The sequence below is a fragment of the Kryptolebias marmoratus genome, linkage group LG20 (assembly GCF_001649575.2).
Source record: "Kryptolebias marmoratus isolate JLee-2015 linkage group LG20, ASM164957v2, whole genome shotgun sequence".
NCBI classification, from domain to species: Eukaryota; Metazoa; Chordata; class Actinopteri; order Cyprinodontiformes; family Rivulidae; genus Kryptolebias; species Kryptolebias marmoratus.
The window spans coordinates 19,483,542-19,508,668 of NC_051449.1; the positions used below are offsets into that span (position 1 = coordinate 19,483,542).

At 40.2% G+C, this 25,127-nt stretch overlaps 3 protein-coding genes across 11 annotated transcripts in view; 1 reads left to right on the forward strand and 2 right to left on the reverse strand.

Moving 5' to 3' along the window:
- Positions 1 to 5,679, reverse strand: part of LOC108238297 (phospholipid phosphatase 3) — a 20,550-nt gene extending 14,871 nt beyond the window's left edge. Inside the window, exon 1 of one of the 2 annotated variants that reach the window (XM_017420273.3) lies at positions 5,299 to 5,679. In XM_017420273.3, the coding sequence (XP_017275762.1) occupies positions 5,299 to 5,437 (139 nt within the window). In that variant the 5' untranslated portion in view covers positions 5,438 to 5,679. The remainder of the gene's footprint in view (positions 1 to 5,298) is intronic. The other variant, XM_017420272.3, reaches the window with a different exon arrangement.
- A 990-nt stretch (positions 5,680 to 6,669) lies between these two features.
- si:ch211-188c16.1 (FYN binding protein 2) lies at positions 6,670 to 16,227 on the reverse strand. Of its 8 annotated transcripts, none has more exons than XM_037981914.1 (19): positions 16,025 to 16,227; positions 15,173 to 15,310; positions 14,395 to 15,055; positions 14,093 to 14,284; positions 13,429 to 13,960; positions 13,233 to 13,348; positions 13,124 to 13,149; positions 12,949 to 12,989; positions 12,786 to 12,836; positions 12,556 to 12,688; positions 12,175 to 12,334; positions 10,823 to 10,946; positions 10,682 to 10,713; positions 10,325 to 10,403; positions 10,168 to 10,205; positions 9,827 to 9,890; positions 7,602 to 7,737; positions 7,231 to 7,485; positions 6,670 to 7,017 (listed from the first exon to the last, which is right to left on the reverse strand). In XM_037981914.1, the coding sequence occupies exons 1-18, from the start codon at positions 16,031 to 16,033 to the stop codon at positions 7,246 to 7,248; spliced, it is 2,772 nt and encodes a 923-aa protein (XP_037837842.1). In that variant the 5' UTR covers positions 16,034 to 16,227; the 3' UTR covers positions 6,670 to 7,017; positions 7,231 to 7,245. The 8 variants fall into 8 exon arrangements, with proteins under 8 accessions (XP_037837842.1, XP_024862601.1, XP_037837841.1 ...); XM_025006833.1 differs by adding an exon at positions 7,538 to 7,551 and having other exon boundaries at positions 7,231 to 7,264; positions 7,642 to 7,737; positions 14,395 to 15,310; XM_037981913.1 differs by having other exon boundaries at positions 10,325 to 10,388; positions 14,395 to 15,310.
- A 928-nt stretch (positions 16,228 to 17,155) lies between these two features.
- On the forward strand, positions 17,156 to 25,071 carry c8a (complement component 8, alpha polypeptide). Its single transcript, XM_017420172.3, has 11 exons — positions 17,156 to 17,345; positions 17,439 to 17,547; positions 18,965 to 19,112; positions 19,259 to 19,406; positions 20,174 to 20,363; positions 20,458 to 20,640; positions 21,023 to 21,263; positions 21,375 to 21,506; positions 21,644 to 21,801; positions 21,936 to 22,161; positions 24,821 to 25,071. Exons 1-11 carry the CDS (start codon positions 17,236 to 17,238, stop codon positions 24,970 to 24,972), a joined length of 1,797 nt encoding a protein of 598 aa, XP_017275661.1. The 5' UTR covers positions 17,156 to 17,235; the 3' UTR covers positions 24,973 to 25,071.
- Positions 25,072 to 25,127: the final 56 nt, after the last annotated feature.

Below are 25,127 nucleotides of genomic sequence, written 5' to 3' on the forward strand. Positions count from 1 at the left end.
GCGGGGGATATAGGGCATACATAAGGGAAGTGGGGGACATGTCCCACACATACCCCGGTTATGCCTTTGCTTGGGGGTGCTACGGGGGTGCTATGACTTTTCCAGGGGGAGCTATAGCACCCCCTAGCGCCCCCCTGGCGCCGCCAGTGATGAGCCCAAACACAGCAGCTGATCTACAGCAGAACGGCTCAGAAAGAAAAGAATAAAAGGTGCTGTAACGGTCCAGTCAAAGTCCAGACCTCAGCCAGATTAAGATACTGTGGTAAGACTTTACGAGAGCTGTGCAGAAACAAGTATCTGCTCAAACTGAAGCACTGATGTACAGAAGAGTGGGCCAGGATTAATTAATGACAAAAGAGACTGATAAAGTCAAACAGAAAACAAGAACTACAAGTAACTGACTTAGTTTTCCACTCACAAACTTTTCCATTAAGGCTTTGTTTGAATAAATAATGACACGATGGAATCAGATTAGATTTAAAAACATTTTAGAAGCCAGATCATTTTTATTATGTTTTGTTATGTAAAACGCAAGAATAGAAAGGAGGGTGGGCTCTCATTTTTCCAGGACTGTAACTACAAGATAATTGTATTTAGTAGTTTCACCAACAGTGACATCTTAAAAAAAAAACCCAAACAGAATCAACATTAAAATCTTTGAATGTATGAAGTAAAACAAAACAAAACAAAACAATGACTTTATTAAAGACATTTTAAAGGTGAGAATTATACCAACTGAAGTCAGAATGTTTCTTCTAAACAAAGAAAACAAAAAAAAGCCCTTTGTGGCCGAGGCTCTCAAGTCCACTTAAAAAGACCCTCTTCAGGATGTCTTGGGGGTGTTTGTGTCTGATCAGTTTAGTGTCTTTTACCACTTAAAATGTTTTTATCTTGTGACAACAAACCGAGGGGAACTCAGACACCAGCCAAAAATGGACGAAGTATTCTCTCCCAGTTAAGGAGCCCCCGATGGAGAACTTTGATATTTGAGGGTGGACGTCGAATCTCAAGCCAGAATTTGAAAAAACGCACTTTCAAATCTCTTCAAAGCGACGCGTTTAGCTTTCGAGCCGCCTGCGATCGCCAGATATAAAGAAAAACAAGCAGAGAGGTGGTGGTGGTCGGGGTGGGGTGGGGAACAATTTCTCAAACCAAATGTCAACACATGCTTTAGTTGCTGAGCCCATCAACCCCTCACACACACACACACACACACACACACGCACACACAGCTGACTTATGCCTTTGAACGTCCAGCTGGGTCGAGCTCGTGTTACCGACAGAGTTCTGGCGCTCTGGGGAATCCAGAATCTCAGCCCTCCCGCCACATTCAGCAGGATTCGCATTATTAACTTTTCTTGCTTTTCCTCGCTCTTCAAACAAACACCAGGACTGAGCTGCATTCCACTCTGAAGGGGAGACCAGCGGAAAAAGGCACTGCGAAAAGGAGGGACGCCTTAAAAGTCCTGTTACTGTAAAAACATGCTTCACTTTGCAGTGGATTTATTCCTGAATTTCTGAAGCCCTCGGTTTGGTTTATCTGTCTGAGAGCAGAACAACACAGGATGCTGCTCAGACTGCTGACATGAAGCGAGGCAGGAGGGGGGAAATAAAGCACAGGGGGCTGCAAAAGATGTGAAACACAGTGCCTCAGAGCCCTGACCCTTGCAACCGCTTTCAAACACATTCACAGACGAACCACAAACCCAGAGGCAGAGGGGCAGAGACGAATGGAGACAGCAAGGCGGCAAATAGATTAATGAATTCGAGTGTTTGTGGCTTTTAAACTTTCAAAAAAAAAGGATCAAGTGTTTGACACAACTCTTTGGAAAGAGGAGAGAAAAATGATGCCAAGCAGCCAGAACAGTCAGATCCTGTTTTCCAGGCGCTCAGCTGGGATTTTCTTCCCGGCTCTGTTCTCTGACCCCTCGCATCCGGTGAACAGTGCAGCATCAGCAGTGGCTTCTTGGGGTTTTCCCCTCCCACCTCCTTCTGCTCTGCCCGCATCCAACACAGAAGGTGTGGTGGGTCCTTATCGTGCCAACACGACGGTCTTAGCTCAACATAAAAAAAAAACAAAAAACAAAGCTTTCAGACTTTGAGATCCTGATATAAACAGCGGGCGTTTTCTTTTCATTCTCCAGCTGAAGAGTTAAACAACTCAGGAGCCCCGATGTAAAACAAGCCAGCGCCGCAAACGATGATGACTTTTTCAGCACATCACCCAGCGCGCGTTATTATGTCTGGCGTGCCCGTGCCCACGCTGCTGCCGTGTGTGGAAACTGGAGTGAACGCGAAAGCCTCAGACTGAATTAAACGCTCACTATATTCTGGAGGCTTTCGCCAAAAACGCCGAATGTGACTGTTCAAACAAACAGACGGGCATTTTCCACTCGCGGGGATCGCTCACTGTCTGCCGCTGTGGGGCTGTGTGTGAACATGTCTGGGGTGGTGGTGGAGTACACACAGACGCAGCTGTTTTTACTCCGCACATGTCTGTAAAACTCTGAAGTCCCATCGTGTAACATGGATACGTCTGCCAACCTCTGCTAGCTGGTGGTTATACCAACAACTTTTTCCTCCCTGACACAACTGAATACAAGCGACAGAAACGTATCTTACTGTCAGCTGGATTAGCTATATAATGTCTGACATTTAAACCTGGACTATGAAGTAATTCCTAAAATATGATACTTCAGTAAGGTTTCTTCGTCATTCTGAATTATAGTGAGGGGAAAAAAATGGAGCACATACTAAGTATAAAATATAGGCTTTTCAGCTTAACTATGAATTTCAGAGACATATTTAGACACTCAAGCCTGGATCTATTAACAAAATGATTTTGCTAATAATTCACAAAGCCCTTGCAAAGGGATATTTGCGCTTCAAACTGCGCTGCCAATCAACCAGCACCTCTAATTATTAATGAATTTCTTAGAAAACCAGCCTATGTTTAGATAAACTACTTCCAGGGCAAAACATATCCATTTCATGGTTTGTGACGTGTAGTCTTTGTGAAATATTTGCCATCTAAGGAGAAAGAATTAAGAGGAGCAACCTGCTGCACTGCTGCTTTCGTAAAATGAGAGCAGGCAAGACAGGAAAAGTCATCTTCTCTTCCAGTGATTTGTTTCGCATATTTTTACATCTTCAAAAAAACTGTTTTAATTCCACCAGTGAATGTCTTACCTTCCAAATACAAAATCTAAAATCAAGCTTTAGGACATTTGATCAGGAAATGCTTCACATCCAGATGTTAGCAAAGAGAACCCAAAGTTATTTATCTTGTGGGATAATTATTATTATGGGACCTCTGTACTTCAATCACTAGGACCTGCAGCTCACTGCGTTCCTCTTTCTGTCCTTTCTGTGCCTGCTGTGTTTGTGATGAAAGGTTTTATTTAAAAATTGAGTAGCGAGAACAACTGCACCCTGATGCCAAAAAAAAAAAAAAAAAAGAGTGCAAAATGCTCACGGCTGCTGAACTCAAAATGGCGTGTTTTGAGCTAGTGTGATTAGCAATATTTGAGCTTTCAATCTAACGCGGAGACAGAGATAATGGGTGCAAAGGATGGAGCAAGAAAAAAAAGCCCAATAAAAAACAGGACCTGCACAATCTTAGTTAATCTAGTGCTGAGATTTAAAGTTGCTTTCACGTTACAATTTTGCTTTTAGCCAAAGCTAATTACAGTTAGTCATAAAAACATGCACTTTTTATTTTATTTGTTTTCTAGGCTCAATTTAATTAAATAAAAGACTTCATGAACATTTGCTTCCATAGTGAAGAGTCTTTGGCAAATTTACAAAAGGAGGTATAAATTACTTCTGTCTTATTAGGCTTGTACTTAAGTGCATCAAAAAAGCCATTATGAGATTAAGTGGGAAGCACGATATCCACCTGCTGCAGCTTAATGTTTAACAAAGACAGACTGGCTCAGTTCCAGTCGTGATGCTCTCCACTGTCATACTGAACTGAAGTTATCATTGTCGGCACTGATGGCCCACAGGGAGGAAAGGTAACCAGAAACAAGACTATGATATCCTTGGATGCTGACAACTGGAGTCACTGAGTGAGGATGGAGGCGGTGTAGAGATCACTTGTCCCGGCCTACTGTTTCCTCCCTGTGGTTATTCTCTTTAGACCATGAAAAAAAAAGAAACCACTGCTGGTTTGTTGACAAGTTTCTCTGTGTGAAGTACACAGAACAAATGATGGGGATTTTTGCCTCCACAGAGATGAAAACGAGACCAAACCTAAATATAGCCTAAACAGACAAAAGATTGTTTATTCTATTCAATCTTCACTTGACTGTTCACAATAGCTGGATTTTTTCCAGGAGGCCGCAGGAGTTTTAATTTTGAGGTAAAAGCGTTGTGTTGCTTCTAAACACAGCTTTTCATTCATTTCAGAACATAAAAATGTAAACTTATATCAAAGTAAAAAAAAAGATGAATGGTCCAAGGTTTGAGGCTTTGCAGGCTGGCCTCAAACATCAGCCTTGAAAAAAGTTTGACCTACAATAATAACTTCATCCAGTGTCTGCAGCTGATTCACATTCACACAAGTATATGTTTTGCCAGATGTTCACATCTGAAGAATTCCTGAAGAATTTGAGCCATTCTAGGAAGTCAAAGCAGAGGTTCATGGGGTACAGGTGTGGGTGGGGAGAGCAGAGAAATGTGGCATTTCCCTCCCGGAGAAGTTCATTTATTGGTTTCCCTTTAGCCAGCACATTTCTGGAGCTGAGAAAAAACAAAGTTTCCAGAGCCACACATGGAAAACATGAAGATTAATAACAACAAAAAAAGTTAAATGTTTAGGGAATAGTTGCTCTGTTGACAAATCTAGATATCTGCTGTTATTATATAGATATAACAAGCGTAGTTATCGCGAGATAACTGCATTAAAATAAACTTTTATAAGTCCTCTGTCGGCTTCCGTACACCACTCAATGTTTAGCTTTAAGTTGCTCTGGTAACGGGAGCTGTGAAGCTAATTTGGCTCGTTTTTTACGCTCAAATATTTAATATCAAAGAACTAGATAATTTATTGGTCATTTCTAATTGACTTTAGGGTGTAAAAAAAAAACAACAAAAAAGCTAACTTTTCTTTCTTTACAAGACAGGTGTTTCCTTGCGAGGGTTATATATCAGGTAACAACTACAAGAGAACCAGGACCATGAACGAAAAAGCACACTGAAACCGAAACAATAGGTTTTAAAAAGCCATAAATTCAAGGTAAAACCTCCAGGATACAATGACACGTTTTCAGTAAGTGTTAATAGAAGCGTCCTTACCTAAAAACAAGCAGAAGAGATCCACGGCGACCAGCAGCTTCCTCCTGCTGTGGTCTTTACAGGTGGGGTTGTTGAGTGAACTCCCGCCGCTTTTCGTCTCGGCTGCCATCGTCTTCTCATATATCAAACAGCGTTGCATTTAAAACGATTTGTGTGCCTCCAACAAGAACAAGGAACGAGCCTCTTTAGCTCTTGTCTGGTCAACTCGAGTTTTAGCTATTTAACATGAGTCAAAGCGCCCATGCAAGTCTGCAGCAGAAAGGAGATTTCTTTTTTTTCCTTTTCTCTCTGGGTCCACGGCTCTTTTCTCCCAACCATCCTTTCTTCTCCTCCTTTATGTCGAGGTCCTGTGACAGCCCTCCAACAAAGCCCCACCTCAGGCTCCTCCTCTCTCCAAATTGAGGCCAGATGGAGGTTTTTCCCACACTCACCTCTGGGTGCAGAGGGATGCTTGCACTCAAAACATCAGCATCAAAGGGGATTTCACAAACACGCCTTTTCTTTCCTTCTTGCAGGATCTAGAGCTTCTGTAGAACCTACTCATACTTGGGTTTCCCATAATTTCTCCTTACAAACAGCTGATTTCCCCAATTACTCCTAATGTTTTCTGGAAAACAGTTTTACTGTGGGAAAGTGAAACCTGCCATGTAATGAAAACATGAGTCATTGTCAAATGTTTATTTGGTGTTACATCGAAACAGAAAACCTGAGTGCAAGGAACGTTTTTAGTAAATGTGTTCAAAACTTTAAAGGGATATTTTGGCCGTTTTAAAGCAGGATTCTGTTAAATTATTTCACATTAATATCTTCCCTGTTGTCATAGCTTTTTGAATGACCTCAGTGACAGCACTGGTGAGCTGATGGCTAGTCAGAACGGGGCCCCAAGACCAAACCGGATTAATGCTGCATTATCGCAAATCTAAAACTCACAGCGGTTCACACAAACAAAAATTCTAAATATTTAACCCTTACTGTGGCAGTCAGTTTTGCATTATGCTGTCATTTCAGCAGAAAAATGGTGAAGTTCCTGACAGAATTGACCTCAGGTTGCCCAGGAAGTGCTACAGCTAGCTGCTGCTATTTGTGCTAGCAACTAACCGCAGATGTAAACGATCACAACCATTTAAATAACTACGTATTGCAGAAACGACAGAAGTGCAAAGATCTGAAGTGTTTACATAACCAGCCATGAAATATTGAGATTTAAGATGGCTGCTTTGGTTACAGCTGCACTCAAACTAGTCGTTAGCTCATCAGTCCTGTCAGACCTAAACTACTGACTGAACTCAGGCAGTTTAATGAGCCATGTACAACAAGACAATTATTCATAACATATCAGCAGAACCCCCTTCAAAATATCCTGAATTGTCCTTTAAGCAATCACAAACAACTCTTTACTTCCATTTGCTTAAGTGCAATGATTACATTTGTGCATTATTTATTTCTTTTTATAGTGGAAAAAAACAAACAAAGATGGTGTACAAAACAGAAACTAAACACGTGAACTCACAAATAAGAGTTAAATCTGCAGCCTTTCTCCACAGAAAGGAGCCAAACCATTTGAAATTCAATGTCAAACGTTTAAGATATCATTGCCCCCCCTCCCTGGATGTTGCACAGGGACAGTCCCTGCTTCAGTTCATGTGTAGATCAAAGTTATCAGCATAGAGTGGTGGGGGAGGAAGGAGCTCCATCTCTGTGAAGTCAACTTCCTGTTCACTGTCAAATACAATAAAAACAGGACACAACAGCTCTTAACGGGAATGACAAAAAAAACAAACTTAAAAGTACAGTATGTCTGTACGTTCTTTGGCAGTGGGGGGAGTTTAAAGAAAAAAAAAAAAAACTATCTGAGGAGCCCTCTGCTAACGCACATACTGATCAAAGAGACTCAAACATGTCTTACTGATTAGAGGAAAGCTCAACACTTACGGATATGGAGGCTCGTCAACGGCGCACAAGAAGTCTAGATAAAAAACAAGCAGATACAAATGTCACATCAACTTTGAACTGCTGTCTGTGAAATATGCAGCACCGGCTCGTCTCCGGGTTACTTAAAGCAGATAAAAGTGAAGCCGTTTTCCATTTCACCAGAGCCCCCGAGCAGTGTTTAGACTGTGGAGCCCGTAGGGTGATCTGTGAGGACCCTCGTCTACCTTCACCTATTATCAGTGTGAATGACAGAAGCTGTGACAACAGTGGAGGCACAGAGAAAAAAATAATTCAACCGTCGACTTACTCGATGTTTCAACACTTTAAGACAAAACAGATGAAATATAAAGTTAACAGTGAAATCTAAAAACCTTAGATATTGTGAGAAGCGAGGGATGAGGAATACGGTACTTTGGAGTTGCTCCTCCACCAACAGAGACGTCGCCGGTTTCATTTTTGTTGGCTTGGAGGAAGAAGGCCAGTTTCTGCAGGGCTTCGTGTCTGATCCTGTAGTGTGAGGAGAATTTTAAATCATTTACATTAATTTACATTATTAATTTACACCTGTAAAGAGGGAGGGACACAATCCTAAACCTGACACAGACCTAAAATAACAACCTGGGAGAATCAAAGTGTGTCCTACAGGTGCAAATTTGTCTTATTCAGCAAAACACATGCTTTCACAAGAATATAAGGGGTAATAATTGAAGAGGAGTACAGGAACTAAGCAAATAAATATTTGGAGCAGCTTTTAATCAATTACTGTATATTCTGCACTATAGGGCGCACTGGATTATAAGGCGCATCGTTGTGCACCTCACAGGTTTTGTAACTACGTGTGCCACGTTCCATTTGAAATGGACGATTTTGCTGCTCTAGCGGAGCTGGTTCGCCTGTATCAGCATGATCCCTCTATGAGAGATCACAAAGATAATCAAATGGTTCAAAACTCATGGAAGAATACTGCACCAATGTAAACGACAAGTATAACCGCCTCCGCTGCTCGCTCAGGTCCGCACGCCCTTCGCAACGCTACAAAGCCCGACTATAACTGAGCCTTAAAGCTGCAAGCGGTGCGGCTTTGTAGTTTACCGAAGTCGTACTAAAACATTACAATTTCTTACATATACAAGACGCTCCGGATTGTAAAGTGCACTGTCGGTTTTTGAGAAAATTTTAGGCTTTTCAGTGCGCCTTATAGTCCGGAAAAAACAGTATGCATCTTTTAGGTGTATGTTGTAAAATAAAACAAATAAAATGACCACACAACAAGCACGGATAAGCAGATAAAACATTTAGCTCAATACAAATATAAAAAAAGGTTTTTAGAGCTCAGACATTAAGTAACTTGCCTTGTAAGATTTCTGTACATAAACTAACTTTTCTGTAATGTCAATTAGCTGCGTTAGCTGAGGTTGACTCCAAAGTTAATCCGAGATTTTCATAAAGTGACTAGGTTGAGTTTCATTAAACCCTATTCTTGTCTGCCTGTCAATACAACATCTCATGAACCACTGGACAGCTTTGTAAATAAGAATATGATAATGGTTTAATCTGCAAAAAGACAAAGATGACCATCCTTTGGGATTGTGTTATAAAATCCAGCTCGTTTGGTTTGTCATCTTCACCCAGAGAAATGAGACAAGATGGACACACTACACAAACACACTGCACATGCATAGTTGTTTGGAAAAAGTGTAACTGTTTATCTTCTTATGCATTTAGATAGCGCTTTGGTTTAATAACCAATTAGCTCGCGGTGGGTTGGGAGGCACTTTAATGGCACAGAGCTTTTAGTATATTTTGCACGTGTAAAAAAATAACTCATTTTAATTGCATCAGCCACTGATGCTAAACAGAGCTGCCTTTACAAGTGACTCGTGGAATGTAAAAAAAGTAAAAATAAATATGAACAACAGACTGATGCATTTTTGATTAAAATGCTATCAGCTGTGGAAATATTCACTCTTTACAAATGTAGCATCCAGAATCAAACTTCCTGTCCAAACTGGAGTATGAAGCTAATAAATAAATAAAAATCAAACAGGATCTACAGGCCAGATGAAACAGTCTTCTGTACGTTCATCTTTTAACATGCTTCAGGAGAAAATTAACAATGTTTACAGGAATTATGAAACTATTTATGAGTGTTGCACTTTTACAGTTCCCTTATAGGAGACATACAATACTTTAAACAGTGATAAACTAAGTCTTTAAGATGATTCAGGACCAGATTTAAAAGGACCAGCTGATCAAACAGACTTCAAATTTGATTCTTCGTCTCAAACTGCAGAACGTTCTGTTTGTGTAAGGGGGGCCTCCGAGGACAAACTAAGGAACCACTGCTTTATATTACAAGACACAGGGAGTCTTTTATACAGACTTTTGAATCTAAAGATCGTATCTTTTTCACACATATAATGTAGTCACACCCCAACGAGCAGCGCAACCACAATCTGAGGTTAATTACCATAAAGGAGACTGAACCACTAACCTACTGACTGCTGGACGCTCCCCTTATTAAAGCACAGCTACTAACTGTAAAAACTGGCAGAGGAAATGAGCTTTGACATCTGTGTGTGTGTGTGAGACTTACTGTGTGTGCAGGTCTTCCAGGTTGGCGTCGCTCAGCGTTTGCTGGGCGTCCACAGGAACATATGCTGTCAAAGTGAACACATGAAGGACATCAGTATGAGGATGGACTAATGAGCTTAGCAACGCAAAGATAGAAGGACTGAAACAGGAGTGAGTAATTGGGCAAACAACACACACACACAAAAAGAAAAAATCTGCCGTATGTCCACAACTTCAAACCACCACAGGCAGAGGCTACATTTTCCTTTAAAGAGGACAACTAAAGCGGGGTTGGGGATATTTATTGTTATATTTTTTTTTTTTCTTTTCTCATTTCAAAGAACCAAATAAAGAAATACTCACACATCTCAGGCTCTGAAGCAGTCTGCTGAGGAGGAATGCTACAACAGAATGAGCAGAGGAGAAAACTGTATGTCCTGATTGGCAAATTTAATTAATATTTCACCTCTAAAAAATCTTCACTTATCAACAAGCAGCTGGAGGACAGTAAACATCTTACTGGCTTTCACTGGAAGGAGAGAGGGTGTCGTCCTCATAGGCCCACTCCTCACTGTCATCTGTGACTGAGGAAAAACAAACTGGGATGAGAGAAAAAAAAAAAAAAAACTCAGCATGCATACTGATGAGAGATGTTTGGCAGCCAAAACTCTCAGCTTACACCGAATTCCTCTACAATCGTAAAAGAATTCAGCTGCGAAGCAGATGCCAAGCAGTTGTGCTGGAGCTGGAGCTGCGCTCCGTCAGTCAACATGTGCAAACGTTAGACGGACCAGTCGACTCCGCGTGTTTTCAAATAAAGAGTGGCAGAAATGTGCCCACTGAGCCGAAGGGGTCGACACTGACACTGAACACTTACAACTGCTTGTTAGAACGGGGTAGGTTGAGGATCTGTAGGAAAAAAGAAGGAGAAAAAATAATAATTATGCTGAATACAGTAGTTACTAATGTTTTTACTGATAAAAACAAAAAAAAAAAAAAGAAAAAAAAAAAACGAAACCTGCTCCCAATACTGATGGTATCTGCCTCCACGTTGCCTCCTCGTCCGGCTGTTTGAGCCTTTTTGCCGAGTTCCAGCATCTCTTTTATATTTAGCTCCACGTTCATCACTGAAATATACCCATCTGAAACAACAAGGGGAAACCATACTGAAAACCAGACAAAGCTCCAGACTTGGTGTTGACAAGGTCCATTCTGTCAACGTCCAAGTTGCTGATAAGATCATGTGTCAGAAGTCTACATCGAATCTTGTTTCTTTGTGTTTAATAGCCTGATTTTACTGACAGTGCAAACAACTATGAAGGTGTAAATTGTAAGAAAAGCTTAAAATTTTTTAAAGAGCTCCTACCTGAAATTCTAACATCCATCAACTTTCTTCAATAAAGCCCAGCAATAATTTGGGACTTTTGGGAGTATTTTAAGCTACTTAAAAGGTCAACGTTTTGATGTAAAAACTGTACCAAAGGTGTAAAAAAACAAAAACAATCTAGATCAAAAATGTTGCTGCAGGTGGCTCATTAGGGTCACCATGGTAACCACACACTTGTGTCTCTCACTACCTGACAGCACTCTCAATAAGACCGGCAGAGAAACGACATAAATTAAGCATCAGACAAATTCACTGTGTGACAACTATGAAGCGTTTTTTTTTTAAATGTCTGAACTCTTAAGTGTTGGAAGTGTCTGTTTGTCACACGTCATTTGTTGTGTGTTTTATGTAGGAGATAAAAGAAGTAAAAGAAACCCTTCACTTCCAGTTTTGACAAGAAAATTCAGACTTGGATAAAATGGAAGTCAATGAGAGTTTGGATGTGCTCCTTCTGCATGGCACTCAGGGGGGATTGGAGAGAAAACATAGCAGTGAGAGACCGTCTGGGTGAAAGAAGTGAAAGAAAAAAGCCTACATTTTACTATTAAATGTGTTGATTGTGGAAATGAGTCGTTTGCAAACATCTTGGAAGGTTTAGACAGCTCAGAAGTTAGAGCGTGAAGTCGCACACTACGTTAAAGTCCAACTTTCTGTGACTCGTTTAAATTTTAAATGTTTCTACTGTGAATTCTGAGCTTTCAAGCTTCAAACGGGACTGAATTCATACATTTCATCCCTGTTTATGTGGAAATCTTCTGCAGTTTTATACTAATTTCATCTATGTCCTATGATGTATGACTATCAAAAGTCACAGCACAGTATCACCGATTGAGCTGCATGGCTCAATGCATGGCTCAATGGCTATGGGGTTTTACCTAAACAGTCAAAAAAGTGACACCAACAGAAGAATAATGGGTGATAAGTTATGAAGGGTGCTTCAGTACTTGTGCGCTGGCACCCTTAACCACTGAGACTGTACTCACACTTGTGGTTGGCATCCTGGGCCAGCCATTTGCCTTTGGGACAGTTGGTGGTCCGGATGATGCTGACCGTGTCCCCGCTCTTCACAGGCAGGTCATTCTTGCGAACTTTACTGGCCACCATCACCTTGGCGTGGTACAGAGGCTCTTCACTCCCCGTCACCTGGGGTACAATTTCATCAAACTGTCCTCAGAACAGCTTAGAGGTGCATTGCTGCTTAAAGTTTGAGCTACTTTTCGCTTTAGCTGCACAGATAATGTATTCGCACAACAAGGTGACATTTCCACACAAATCTTTAAACAAGAGGACTGATGAGTCAGTGAAGCTGAGAGCAGATTTGAGATAAATCAGCTCCACCAGAGCAAAGAAATTAATCTGCTTACTTTGAACTTCTTTTTCATTTCATTCTCCTTCTTTTCTCTCTCTTTTTGCTCCTTCCTCTCCTTCTCCAGCCGCTGTTTCTCCCTCTTCCTCTGGTCTTTATAGACCGCAGAGTTGGGGCTGGACTGTTCCTTGCTGAAAACAAATCACACTTTTCACTCTACGTCGAAAAGAAAAAAAGGCGGAAGAGAATGTGAAAACAAACTGATCACAAGGCCAGCGTGTAACATACCTGTGGGCACGGTGGGCCGCGTGAGCAGCATGTTCGCCTGTTATGCTGCCCCTGCAGTGTGATTTCCACAGTAAAACAAAAACAAAATCATTGGCTGCCCTGCTTCTGGCAACTATCACTGTCAGAGATAGAAAACGGGCCCTGCGTGTTGGAGGAAACGTACCATGGATGCCGCGGCCGTCTGTTAACGTACACCTCCTCCTTCTAGATGCAAGTACATGATTTTCATTTAACACAAATGACTGGAAGTACATCATTTATTCATGACAAGAATTGTTCTTGGAGCTGTAAGACTGAGGTTTTTGCTCAGCACCAAATTAGATTTGAAAATGAATTACCATAGGGTGGTTGTCAGCATACGGATCTGGAAGACATTATTAAAAAGGAAGTTAAATTGAGACGATAAAAGCCTGCGAGGACTTTTATTTTAGAATGAAACATTCTTACTTTTCAATTTGCTTCTCTGTTTGGTTGAAATCTGGCCTGAGATGAATTTATTGATGCTCTCAACCTCTTCGTACACATCGTCAGATGTTTCATTGTGGTTGTCCTGCTGGTATTCTCTACAAGGCAGAAAAGCGATCCAATTTTTGGGGGGCGAGAACTCTAACATGAAAACAGTTTTTCCTGCGTGAAAACTCACTTCAGATGGGTTTGAATCTCATCGTTCGATGTATGACTCCTGAGCTCAGTTTCCTCTGGTAAAGACTGGCTCTCAGCAGTCCCCACATCAGTCTCATAGGAGTTAGCAAACGTATCTACAGCTAACACGTCGCTCTGGGACTGCTGCTCTGGTAGAGGTAGCTCTGGAAACTCCGACAGGTTAATTGGTTCAGGGAAGCAGGCCGGATCAAGGGGAATTATGTTTGGGCTGCCTAGATTCAGATCACGGACGACAGAGATCTCACAGGTCTCTGCAGGTTCCTGAACTGACCGGTCAGGCTCTGGAGCCCCACGACCTGCTTCCTCAAACTGGATGGGCGTTTTAACGTCAGAGCAAACTATGTCGAGAGCTTCAAGGTCTAATGCAGCAATGTCTACAGCTTCACCCACCGCAGGTTCCACCTCTGAGTTTTCAAACTCTGGAAACTGTGGGGCATCAAGCACAGGGTTGGAGGTGAATGTGGGCTCAGAACATTCTTTATGTGGTGTTTGGCACTGACCACTTGGCGCACCTTTAAAAAAAAGCCAGAAATGAAAACAGTATTAACCACAGTGAGGTTCATACAGTCAATGATGTCTGAGCAAAATGACTGTTGCTCCAAAATGGGACAATCAAAAATGTCAAATAAAGCAAAACAGCCTACCTTTAACTGTGAGTGAGAGATAAGCGGTGATATCTACTACAGGTGGTCTGGAGGGCTTTGCTGGCATCGGTCCAAGCATCCCTAATTCTGGTAAGGGCTTTTTTAAGGGACTATTTGGTGGATTAAGTTCAGCAGTTCTCGCTGATAGTTGTTCAACCTTTTCTCTTACCAGCTGAAAATCAAACGCTGGCTCTTGAGGAGAAAAATAAAAAAAAAAGAACAAACAAAGAGGAACTTATCTAAATCTTTAGGAATATTTCACTTTCAGGATGAAATAACAGAATTTTACGTGGATGACTTACTCCATGGAGAGCTGCTGGCTTTGGAAAACGGTCGTGCAGAAATACAAGCCAGGTGTGGAAGACACACGGCTGGGGGTACGAGCACATTGGTACCAAGGCTGTCAGGGTTCTTCAGAGGTGAAGGAAATGTCTTGTCAGGGGAGCGCAAAATCTTTGTTTTGGCAGAAATTAGCATCTGCCGCCGTGAGAACTTCTTCTTGGTCCTCTCCACCGTGCTAACATTACTGTTGCCCGAGTCAACGTGAGACTCTGAAGGAGGGGGGCTGATTAAGATTTCAGGACTAGAGGGGGAGTGCTCGGAGGCTGCATGCTCACTTTGAACCGAGACTCTGTCTTCTGTACCTTGTTTTTCCGCTGAGGGCAATTCACCAGGAGAACTACAGGACCTGTTAGTCAAACCAGCGGGCCCCTCTCCATCTTCTGCACTGACTTTTGTTGCTTTAACGGACTTAAAAGGAAGCAGCATACCTCTCTTCTTAAATTTATTCTGTGGAGAGACTTCTTTTCCTGGTTCCAGTTCCAGTTTGTGCTCCCTTTCAGTTGTTATATCCATCCTCTGATCTTTTAAAGGCAGGACCGGCAGCACCAAAGGCATGTTTCTACCTCTGAGGGATTGCATTGCTGTGCCATCTCCATTAGCTGGCTGAGATGAGGGAGAAGTCTGCTGAGGTGAAAAGGAAATCGATTGCTTGCCTCCAGATGATCGAAGACCATCTCTGAAGAAGACACGGGGAACCACTGGTGGGTTGCTTTCTTCAGCTGCGTTAGTACCACTCACCAACGAGCTGCAGTGTCCTCCAGGAGACAGGATGTGTTTGGGCTTTTCAGCAACGGCTGGTCGACTGGTTTTCCATTGAGACAGAAGGCCCTCTTTCTGAAATTTTGCTCTCAATGCCTTGAAGTCAATTGGTCCATCCTAAAAAATACAAATTATTAGGGGGGCAGAACAAATATGAATCAATGGACTGAAAGAAAACTATTACGGTCACTGTTAATTTACTTAAGCTGGGCTAATAGAACTATGAACACAGGTAAAGCCTGGCTAAATAAAACAATAACATACTGCTTCAGGAAGACAATAATAAAAGCACAGGGTGTCTATCTAGTACAGGGTACTAATGGCTACAGACAACTGTAGCCATCTTTCAAAAGCAATGAAGTGAAATAACTATGAATCAACAAGACTATCGTTTTCTTTGTCAATTAACCTAAAAATTATTTTTTGAGCAAATAACACGACAAACACATACAACTAAATGCTAGATGCATAAACTACTATTAAAACAAAAACAAGAAGTATATATATTATTTTAAATAAACAAAGCAATAATAAAAATGTGGGATTAACTAACACAAAGCAGACAGGTAATGTGGCTAATTGTAGCTTTTCTTCAAGAGCTCTGAAATTCAAAAAATTTAAATAAATATTTTAGTTCTGGGCAAATAAAACTATCTACGCAACTAAATGCTTGGTTACGTAAAACAACACTAAATCAAAAGGAAAACAAACCATACATTTTTAATATACATTCAAAGTAATAAAAATGTGGGCTTGGCTAGCACCAGCTAGTCAGGTAAAATGGCTAATTAGCTAAAGCCCCTAATTTGATGAGAAATCTCTAAACTTTACCTCGTCCATGATGGCCACACGTTTTATTCATTACTCCTCCAGGCTGCACATTTGGAAAGCGGATTAAACTCTGAAGACGTGACACCACCGGCTTGTTCGACCAGGAAAAGTCCAGCGAAGAGTTTATGCTAATGTCGGATGCTAACACAAACGATTTGAGAGCGCCGCCGGCTGACGCACCTGCGTCTCCCGCGAGGCGTACGTGCGTGTTGACGTTGGTTTAATCAGCGAATCAGAGACGATTAAGAGATAATTCCTACTGCGTCGTGCTGCGTTTGATGTTAACCACGAGGACGAATTTCACTGGAACGGAATGTCAAAAATGAAAGAAAACACCATCACGAGTCAAATTTACCAAAAGGTAGGTCGTGCTTTTTTCCCCCCTAATTTCAGTCTTTATTGATTATTGTAAAAGTGCAGACATGAAAATAAAGAAATAATAACAAAAATGCATTGAGTACAAAACGATACAGTAAAATCTGGACAGCTATGTACCTGAAAAATATTACGATTATAAATAAAGAATATTTACTGTAAAAATACATTTATAAGAACTTTAAAAGATGATATATATAAAAGGTATTGATGGTGCATTGGAGAAAAGATATTAAAGGCAACTTGAAGTAATCTAGTTTCATAGATATGGCATTTTCCAACAAAATCTTTGTATTCGAAAGCATCATTAGTTATAGGCGGATATGTGGACTTAAAAAGTTAGTGAGTCTTTAAAAAACTTGGTTGTTCCAAAGGTTCCAAAGATGTTCAGAGTAAGAGTATTTGTAAAATAACTGGTCAAAATAGACTACAGAAAATTATCTCTTTTTAAATATACTTTGTAATTCCTTAAAAGGGTAAAACTCGTGTAAAGTTCTTAATAACATTACTGTTACACACAGTCAGAAGGAGAGGTTTTCTTTTCACCCATTAAAAGGTTTCCTTTTGTCTTTTTTATTACAACATTAAGGTGCTTCACTGAATTTTAACTTCTAAACTATTGATTACTGCTTTGACCAAATTATTAACGGTGTTATGAAATCTAGTGTTATAGGTCATTAAAAAACACACACAAAAAAAACTTTCCCAGCTGTTGTAAGAGTTTGTGTTTACTCTTGATCAATCATTCACTTTGGTTGGTCAACCGAGGCAGAAGTCCGTCCATGATCACAACAACTGTTTTGTGATGTGACAAAAACCAGCCGCTCATTTTCATTATGGGAATATTTAATCATGCGCTTCTGGGTTTCTGCGTGCTGCATCTGTTTGTGAACGGCAGCGCAACTGTGAAATCACCCAGGAGGCCATGGACAACTGCTAACAACAGGTACAGTCATTTATACCTCACTAACTCTTACATTTGATCATTTATTATATGTTGCGCTAGAAGTGGAGCTTCAAAAAACAAATGTGTTAATAGATCGTCGGCACTTAGAAAGGCCCGAGCTGTGAGCAGACCAGCGCCCATCAACTGCGAAATGAGAAGCTGGTCATCCTGGACACCATGTGACTCCTGCACAGACAAAAAGGTGATCATTTTTATTTCCTAATTGAACAAATTAGTGATTTCCACCGAAAGCTTTTGTTGAAGATGGCCCACTTGATGAGAGTAAACCACAATGATCTCTGAAACACTTCAGCTAATATCATTTTTTTTGGCAGATTAATGAATCACAGATAAGATTATCAATACATCTCCAAAAAATGGCTGAATTAGCACTTTAGAAAGGTCAATGAAACCGATACTAGTACTTTGCTCCTTAAAAGCTGCTGTGTCCAAAACACACAAATTATTGGGGAAACTTTGCATTACCTAACACGATGGTAAATATCATAAAGCTCCTTAGGGCAAAACTTTTTTCAGTGATATTTTTTCCAGTTTCTGTGTGTGTGTTTGTGTGTCTTATTGTCAGCAAAATATCTCATGAACCACTGGATAAATTTATATGAAATTTCCAGAAATAAATCACTGGATGAACATCCACACCTGATTAACCTTAGGATTCAAAATGGCCGCCACAGCCAAAGGACCATAGTTAACAGAATAATGATTATAACTCGGTTAATTTTACAAATACTGAGCTAAAATTTGATGTAGCAGTAGCTGAGACTGATCCCCAACACATATTTCAAACACTAATAGATCACAAAGGCTTGCTATTAACTGTTGTACTAAGTGTTTTATGTCTGTTAGCAAAATATCTCATGAACCACTGGAAGGATTTTGATGAAACGTTCAGAAAGTAATTACCTCTGCCAAGGAGGTTATGTTTTCAGTAGCGTCTGTTTGTTTGTTTGTCTGTCTGTCTGTGCACAAGGTTACTCAAAAGATTATGAACAGATTTTAATGAACAAGTGGATACATTTTGCTGGTGATCCGGTCAAATGTCAAGGTCAAAGGTCAAAGTCACAGGTGATTCTGTGCTCCAACTTGGCAACCGTGTAATGTAGAAATGCAAACTGCACAGCTGGGCACCTCATGGGTCAAGGATGTCAATCCAATACAAGATGCCTGCCACAGCTAATCAGAATTAGCCAACACAAGATGACTAACTCAGTCAATTTTACAGATACTGAGCTAAAACTTGAAGTGGTCGTAGCTGAGAGTCATCCCCAACACATACTCTGAGCGTGACAACCCTATGTGCTTATTTTCAAGGTTTGACCAAAACGTCTGTAAGTCCTCAGTGGTTTTTCAACGTAAAGTGGCCATAGTTTAAAACTCTGGCATAAAAGAGGCAGTGGAGAATATGCATCTCTTTAATAATAATTTCAATAAATATTTTCACCTAGGTGAACTCCAGCAGTGATATAGCCAAGTAAATGTAGGAAATTTGAGGTTTTGTGAGTTTAGTATTTTTAGCCGTGTAGTTCAACATTTGTAGAAGGAAAAAAAAAGCTACTCAGTGATTTTTAACACGTTTTCTTTTTTTTACTCCATTTTAGTTCCGTTTCCGACACTTAGAGAAACCTTCGCAGTTTGGCGGGGTGCCGTGTTTTGATATGTTGTGGGATAGGCTGGCATGTCCAACAGCGACCACACAGTGTCTGGTACCCGATCACTGTGGAGAGAGCTTCACCTGCCAAGAAACAGGCAAGTCTCCTCGACATCCAAAAGGACGACACATTGTCTCCCGCAGAGGAGGATTTATCGATTGGTGTTCAAAGTTTTACTTGCTGTGCAGTGTGTGTTTGTGAGGGTCCATTTTGTTTCAAGCGAACCCGTCTTTGTCTCTCCAGGCCGCTGCATTAGCCAGTCCCTTCGCTGTAATGGAGAACCGGATTGCGAAGATTTTTCAGATGAAGATGAGTGTGAAAATTTCAACCAAAGAGACGACAAGTGCTCCACCTTCATGCCAATTCCTGGAGCTGAACGAGGCACACAAGGGTAAACACTATAGTGATTAAAATGCTATTTTGGCCGTTTTAAAGTAGTGATCTGTGGAAAAATTATGAACAGTTACTTAATGTAGATAACTGGCTGAACAGCCTCAGTTTGGAGAAAAAGTGCTTAAGTCTGGACTAATAAGCTTACAGCTAGTCCCAACACAGCTAGGAATAAAGTGGATTGTTGCCGTTGTAAAACAATTAAAATTTTAAAACCATTCATTGCGGTTCATGCAAACTCCATTTCATAAACCTTTACATTGTCAACAGTTTCTCAATACATGACTAGTTTCACTGAATTCTACAGCAATTTTCAAGCAACCTGGGAGCACTTCCTGCATAACATTTCTGCTGAAATAATCGTGGTATGCGAAATCGACGAAGGTTGTGATGGTGTCAAGAAAAGCGTTTGCGTAAATTATAAATTGGAGCTTCACAAATTTTTGCCAACTTCAAACAGCTCTAATCTTCAGAGTTTGCAAATGCTATTATTTATACCTTCACGTCGCTGTCAGTTTAACATTACATGAATATTTTGGCATTGTGATATTCCTGGTGTTTTCTTCGGGTACTCCGGCTTCCTCCCACAGACCACAAACATGCATGTTAAGTTCACTGGTAACTCTAAATTGTCCCTGGGTGAGAGTGTGAATGGTTGTTTGTCTCGTTTGTCTCTATGTGGCCCTGTGACGGACTTACGGAAAGCATGACTTCAAGGAAAATTACCAATCATTTTAATAATAATTTGACATGTTCTGTCTTTTACAGCTACAACATCCTGACTAGAGATTTTGTGGATCTAGTACTTGACCATAAGTACTATGGTGGAAAGTGTGAATATGTCTATAACGGTGAATGGAGGAAACTCAACTATGATGCCTTCTGTGAGAATCTTCACTACAACGAAGATGAGAAAAACTTCCGGAAACCTTACAACTACCACACCTACCATTTTGTGGTAACTACTTATCTTCCGCTTTGTGTAAATTTCAGAATGGCTGGTTTTGAAAAACAAAAAAAGCTCTTTGTAACTAAAGTTCAACCTGTTGCAGGCTGAAGCCACATCAAAGGGCTCCCATGAATATTTTGATGATATGAAAAGCCTACTGGAAGCAAGGAAGACCATGTCGTCCTCCATGATAGGTGGCTCACTTGGGATCCAGTATGTGGAATTTGGACGGCAAATGAGCAAAGAACAAGAGTTTCTGAACAACTTAACAAAATATTCCAACCAGGTATAATCTATAAGCAAGGAGTCCAATATGAGTTGTTTAAATACATAGTTTGAAAGGCAGAAACAAAGGTAGCTCATCTCTTCAAAGAATGACAGTTTTACATTTTGGGAAATATTTGTTGCCTTTCTGTTTAATATCATAACATAGAAACAAAATGGAAAATTACTGTGCGTGCTTTTTGTCTCGAGGTAGCAAAATAGCCTAAATAATTAAAAAGAAAAAGAAAAAAAGGATCCAATGCTTACTAATAAATTCACATATCCTGTTTGATTTATTTGTACAAAAAAACACAATTACCATCCATACAAACCCAACATTTAAAAAAATTTAAATGGATATTTTTTGTGAATTAGTCAAATGTGAGGTCTTCTTTTGTCTTCAGAACCTTGGCTTCATTAGACTTTGGTCCAAAGTGGAAACAGCCCACTTCAAGATGAGAACTAACCAGGTGATGCTTCATGAAGATTTCTATGTTTCCCTCATGGAGCTTCCTGAGCAGTACGATTTTGGCATGTACGCCCGCTTCTTGAACACGTTTGGCACCCACTATGTGACAGAGGGAACCATGGGGGGAACTCTGGAATACGTTTTTATCGTCAACAAAACAGCGATGGCGAAGTCAAGTAATGAGACTTTTTCAGTTTATTAAATGACAAGGTTTGCTGAGAGTTGTCATAAAAAGTAAATCCTGTTTGACTCCCACCTCACCCCCATCCCCACCCCCACTCCTCCAGATGTCAATGCTCAAACACTTCAGAAGTGCTTTGGTCATTCTTTTGGTATAAGTTATCCAGTTGAAGAAGGCGTGACATTAACAGTCAAGGTCAAAGAAAACACCTGCGATAAAAACAATGACTTTGATAAAGGTAAGAAATATATTTTTGATGATAGCTAACTTTTTGTTTCTGTCCTCTATTGAAATAGGTTTTTTATTTTTATTTTAAATTAATTCTTTACTCCTAATTATCTGATGACTTCAGTTTATTTTTCGTTTTTTTTGTAGTGTCCTCCTCTGATGAAGCTTTGGTTCAGGACGTTGTCACTTTGGTAAAGGGGGGGATCACAGAGACTGGCTCAGGCCTGCTGGCCATCAGGGACACTGACACGTACAGGAAGTGGGGTGCTTCTCTAAAATACAACCCAGCACTGACCGAATTTGAGGTATAGATTTCATGTTCAGACAAGAAAACAAAACAGAAAAAAGAACAAGTTCCGGGTTTCATTCAAACACTTTGCCAACTAATTTGTGGATTTTCCCGTGCTTCTTTTTTTGACAATGACCTATGACCTCTTAGATCATGCCAATTTATGAAGTTGTGCGCTTCAGCACTGCCGCTGACCATGCAGGAGCGAGAGTGGCCAACTTGCAGAGGGCCTTTGAAGAGTACCTGCAGCAGTTTGACAGTTGTCGCTGCGCTTCCTGCAGACACAATGGGATCCCTGTCCTCTCTGGCAGCTCCTGTAGCTGCATCTGTAAGCCAGGCTACCAGGGAATGGCCTGTGAGGAGACACTCAGGAGAGGTGAGACTCACTTAGGAAAGCAATGTCGATATACATATTCAAGTATCTAATTCTTCTTTTAACGAAGACAAAGTAGTAAACACTGTTTTAGCTCACTTCAGACATCAAACCTTTCACAAAACCAAGACTTTCAATGAAAATTCGGAGGTTGAACCCAGAAGGGGACAAGCATCCCTGTAGGATGGTCCCAGTGCAAGTTTTAAGTTCCATTACTCCATGTAAACAAATGGGTCAAAAAATTGGGTAAAAAATAAAAAACATTTCCGATAACTTTCTTCAGGCGTTGAATCGTGTTGATTCACCTTGCTGCTGTATGTTCAAATATTCCTTTTGTTGTAATTAGTTTTTTTGTGTTACATAACTTTAGGTATTAGTTATGTAACACCATGAAAGAGTAGGCAAGACTTAAAGTCCCATGTCCCTAGCGCACAAAAATACAACATGGCAGAGATCATAAACCTCCTGCTGGCTTCAATATCCAACAATGAGAGCAGACGGGGTCAACCTTTACTTTTTCACTGTTAGGAAGATATAAGAGCATGAATGGCTGGTATGAGTAGGCTAGTAGGACCAAACCGTTCCTGGTTTTTACCATAAAAATGTTAAAATACCTAATAAACACAAATTAAAAATACTGTATCCCATTTTGTGACATTTACAGCAAAACTGGGGCCAAACAGTCTTGAGAAAATCCCAGAGTCTTTCCAACGGGCTAACTTTCCTCAGCCCCGTTCATTTAATGTCTTTCTTGGTTCAGAATGATTGACAGCTGTCTTGTCCCGCCCCTTCAGTTTGATGCTCATTTGAGCTAATTTAGTTCAGCCCAGGGTCAGCCCAAGGCCTCAGGCGTAGTAGTTATTATGGCAAGCAAGATAAACATAAATGAGGTGGATTATTTTATTTATTTATTATTTTATTTTATTGAATTTCTCACCCATTTTCCTTAATGTCTTTGGTGGTAAAAACTGGAAGTGAAGAGGTTTGGGGCGAATAGACCAAAGTATCTTTTAAAAAAGGAAAAGCAGCAAAACCAACGTTTTTCTGTGACCAGGTTTCAGTGAAAGGACTGGCTAACAGCAAGTGTAACTAACAAATCTTTAACGAGGAGGTTATTAACCTTTTTGTATCCCAGAAAAGTCATCGGCAAAAAAACCTGCACTTTCTAATATTGCACGTCTTGTTTGATTTGATTTTTATCAGTGTGATTAGTAATTGTGTTGACTGGGGAAAAAATTGACTGGGAAAAATTATGTGAAATAATAATAGTTGAAAGTCTTACTTCAGGAGAATGAAGTATTCGACAGCTGTCAGAGGCTCTGTGTGAGCTTGGTTTTTGGTGGTGGTTTGTTTTAAGGTTGTCTTTGTGCTGAAAAAGGACATAATGTCAGTTTATAGCAGGTTTTCTTTATTTCAAATTGGATGCTTCTATTGTTGGAATCCAAACTGCAGCGTTTTATTATATATCTATTAGCCCACCCTACAAATATCACCACCAGCCACCACTGTATAGGAGTAAGTGATTTGTTTCATTTGGACTTGGAAGTCATAATTTCCAAGAAAAAATCAACTGGATTGACCCCTAAAATCTGAATTCTAGCTCGGAAAGTATGACATTCCGGACCAACCCTGACCTCAAAATCCAATATGGACTTGTATTGCTAATAATAATGAGTCTGATTACTGAGCACAAAAAACCTACAGGTTTTTCAGCTTATAACTTATAAGTTGAAATTGGGTTTCACATCATTCCCCACTAGTTTTGACTTCTGAGGCCAAGAGTTGAGTTTACTTCCATCTACTTCCCCAGAGGTTATCTCTAAATTGCTCTTTATCAGTTCATGAAAGAAAAGGCTCACAGACGTTGTAGTTTTATTTCACCCTAACTACTTCATAAAGTGACTGAAAAGTTCAAATGAGAAATTTTGTTTCTTATGAGCTTTATCATCAAGTAACCATGTAATCCACCACAAAAATTAATTTCACAAAACATTTAGTCTAAAATCAAAAATCATTTCTTTTAAAACTTAATTGAACAATTTATCAAGCTAATGGTTGATGCTATAGGCTTGATTAAAATGGTTAAAACAAGTTTTATAGCGATTCATGTGAACACTTTTATAAATCTTTAAATTGCCGTCAATATTTATGCAGATTTCTAAATGTATTTTCAAGCACATATAGCTGCAGTGGCAACATTTAGCCTTAGCATGTCCTGTGCAGCCTGGGGCACAAAACTGGTGTCATTGATAAAGTTTATGAAACTGCATTCATACCAACTTTTATAGAACTTTTGAGACTAGAATTGTTTTAAAGCAGCATCAATCTGCCTTGGTTCTGGCCCCAGTCAGACTAGCTGTTTCAGTCCTATCAGACTTACATCGTATTTCTCCAAACTGAGGTTGTTGAAAGAACTATCTACAACAGGTAAGGTATTAACTGTTCATAGCCTTTACACACACAAAAAACACTTTAAAAGATCCGAACAATGCATTGAAATAACTGATGCATTTGTTCCTTTGTTTGAGGTAAAACTTAATGTTTTGCAGTTAAAGAAGTATCTATCAATTGCAGTTTTACTAACAGGATGTGACAGAGTAACATTACACAAAATCAAATAAGAGTTCATCTGGTTTGAAACCATCTTAATTTTACTTGACAGACACCAAGACAGATGGGTCGTGGTCCTGCTGGCAGTCATGGTCTTCCTGTGTATCAGGGAGGCAGAGCAGGACAAGAGTGTGTAATAACCCTGCACCTGAAGGGGGCGGAGCTTCCTGTCTGGGCTCATCCACTCAGAACCAGCACTGCTAAAGACCAGTGTTTTCTACAAGCTGAAAAAGTGAAATATGTGGAAAAAAATCCTCTTGTAAGTGCCATCAACACTGTATAAATAAATATCTACTGTGCAGACTTTGTGTACTTGTGATTCATTTTAAGAGTGTGAGATTTTGTTAATTGTTTCTTGT

Excerpts from the sequence above, each read along its gene's own strand:
- c8a (XM_017420172.3), top strand. The coding sequence starts at position 17,236 with ATGGGAATATTTAATCATGCGCTTCTGGGTTTCTGCGTGCTGCATCTG. Across the intron at positions 17,346-17,438 it reads TGGACAACTGCTAACAACAG|ATCGTCGGCACTTAGAAAGG; the intron begins GTACAGTCATTT and ends ATGTGTTAATAG. Across the intron at positions 19,407-20,173 it reads GCTGAACGAGGCACACAAGG|CTACAACATCCTGACTAGAG; the intron begins GTAAACACTATA and ends TGTCTTTTACAG.
- si:ch211-188c16.1 (XM_037981912.1), bottom strand. Across the intron at positions 13,150-13,232 it reads ACAGAGAAGCAAATTGAAAA|ATCCGTATGCTGACAACCAC; the intron begins GTAAGAATGTTT and ends AATGTCTTCCAG. Across the intron at positions 12,837-12,948 it reads AGACGGCCGCGGCATCCATG|GGGCAGCATAACAGGCGAAC; the intron begins GTACGTTTCCTC and ends ATCACACTGCAG.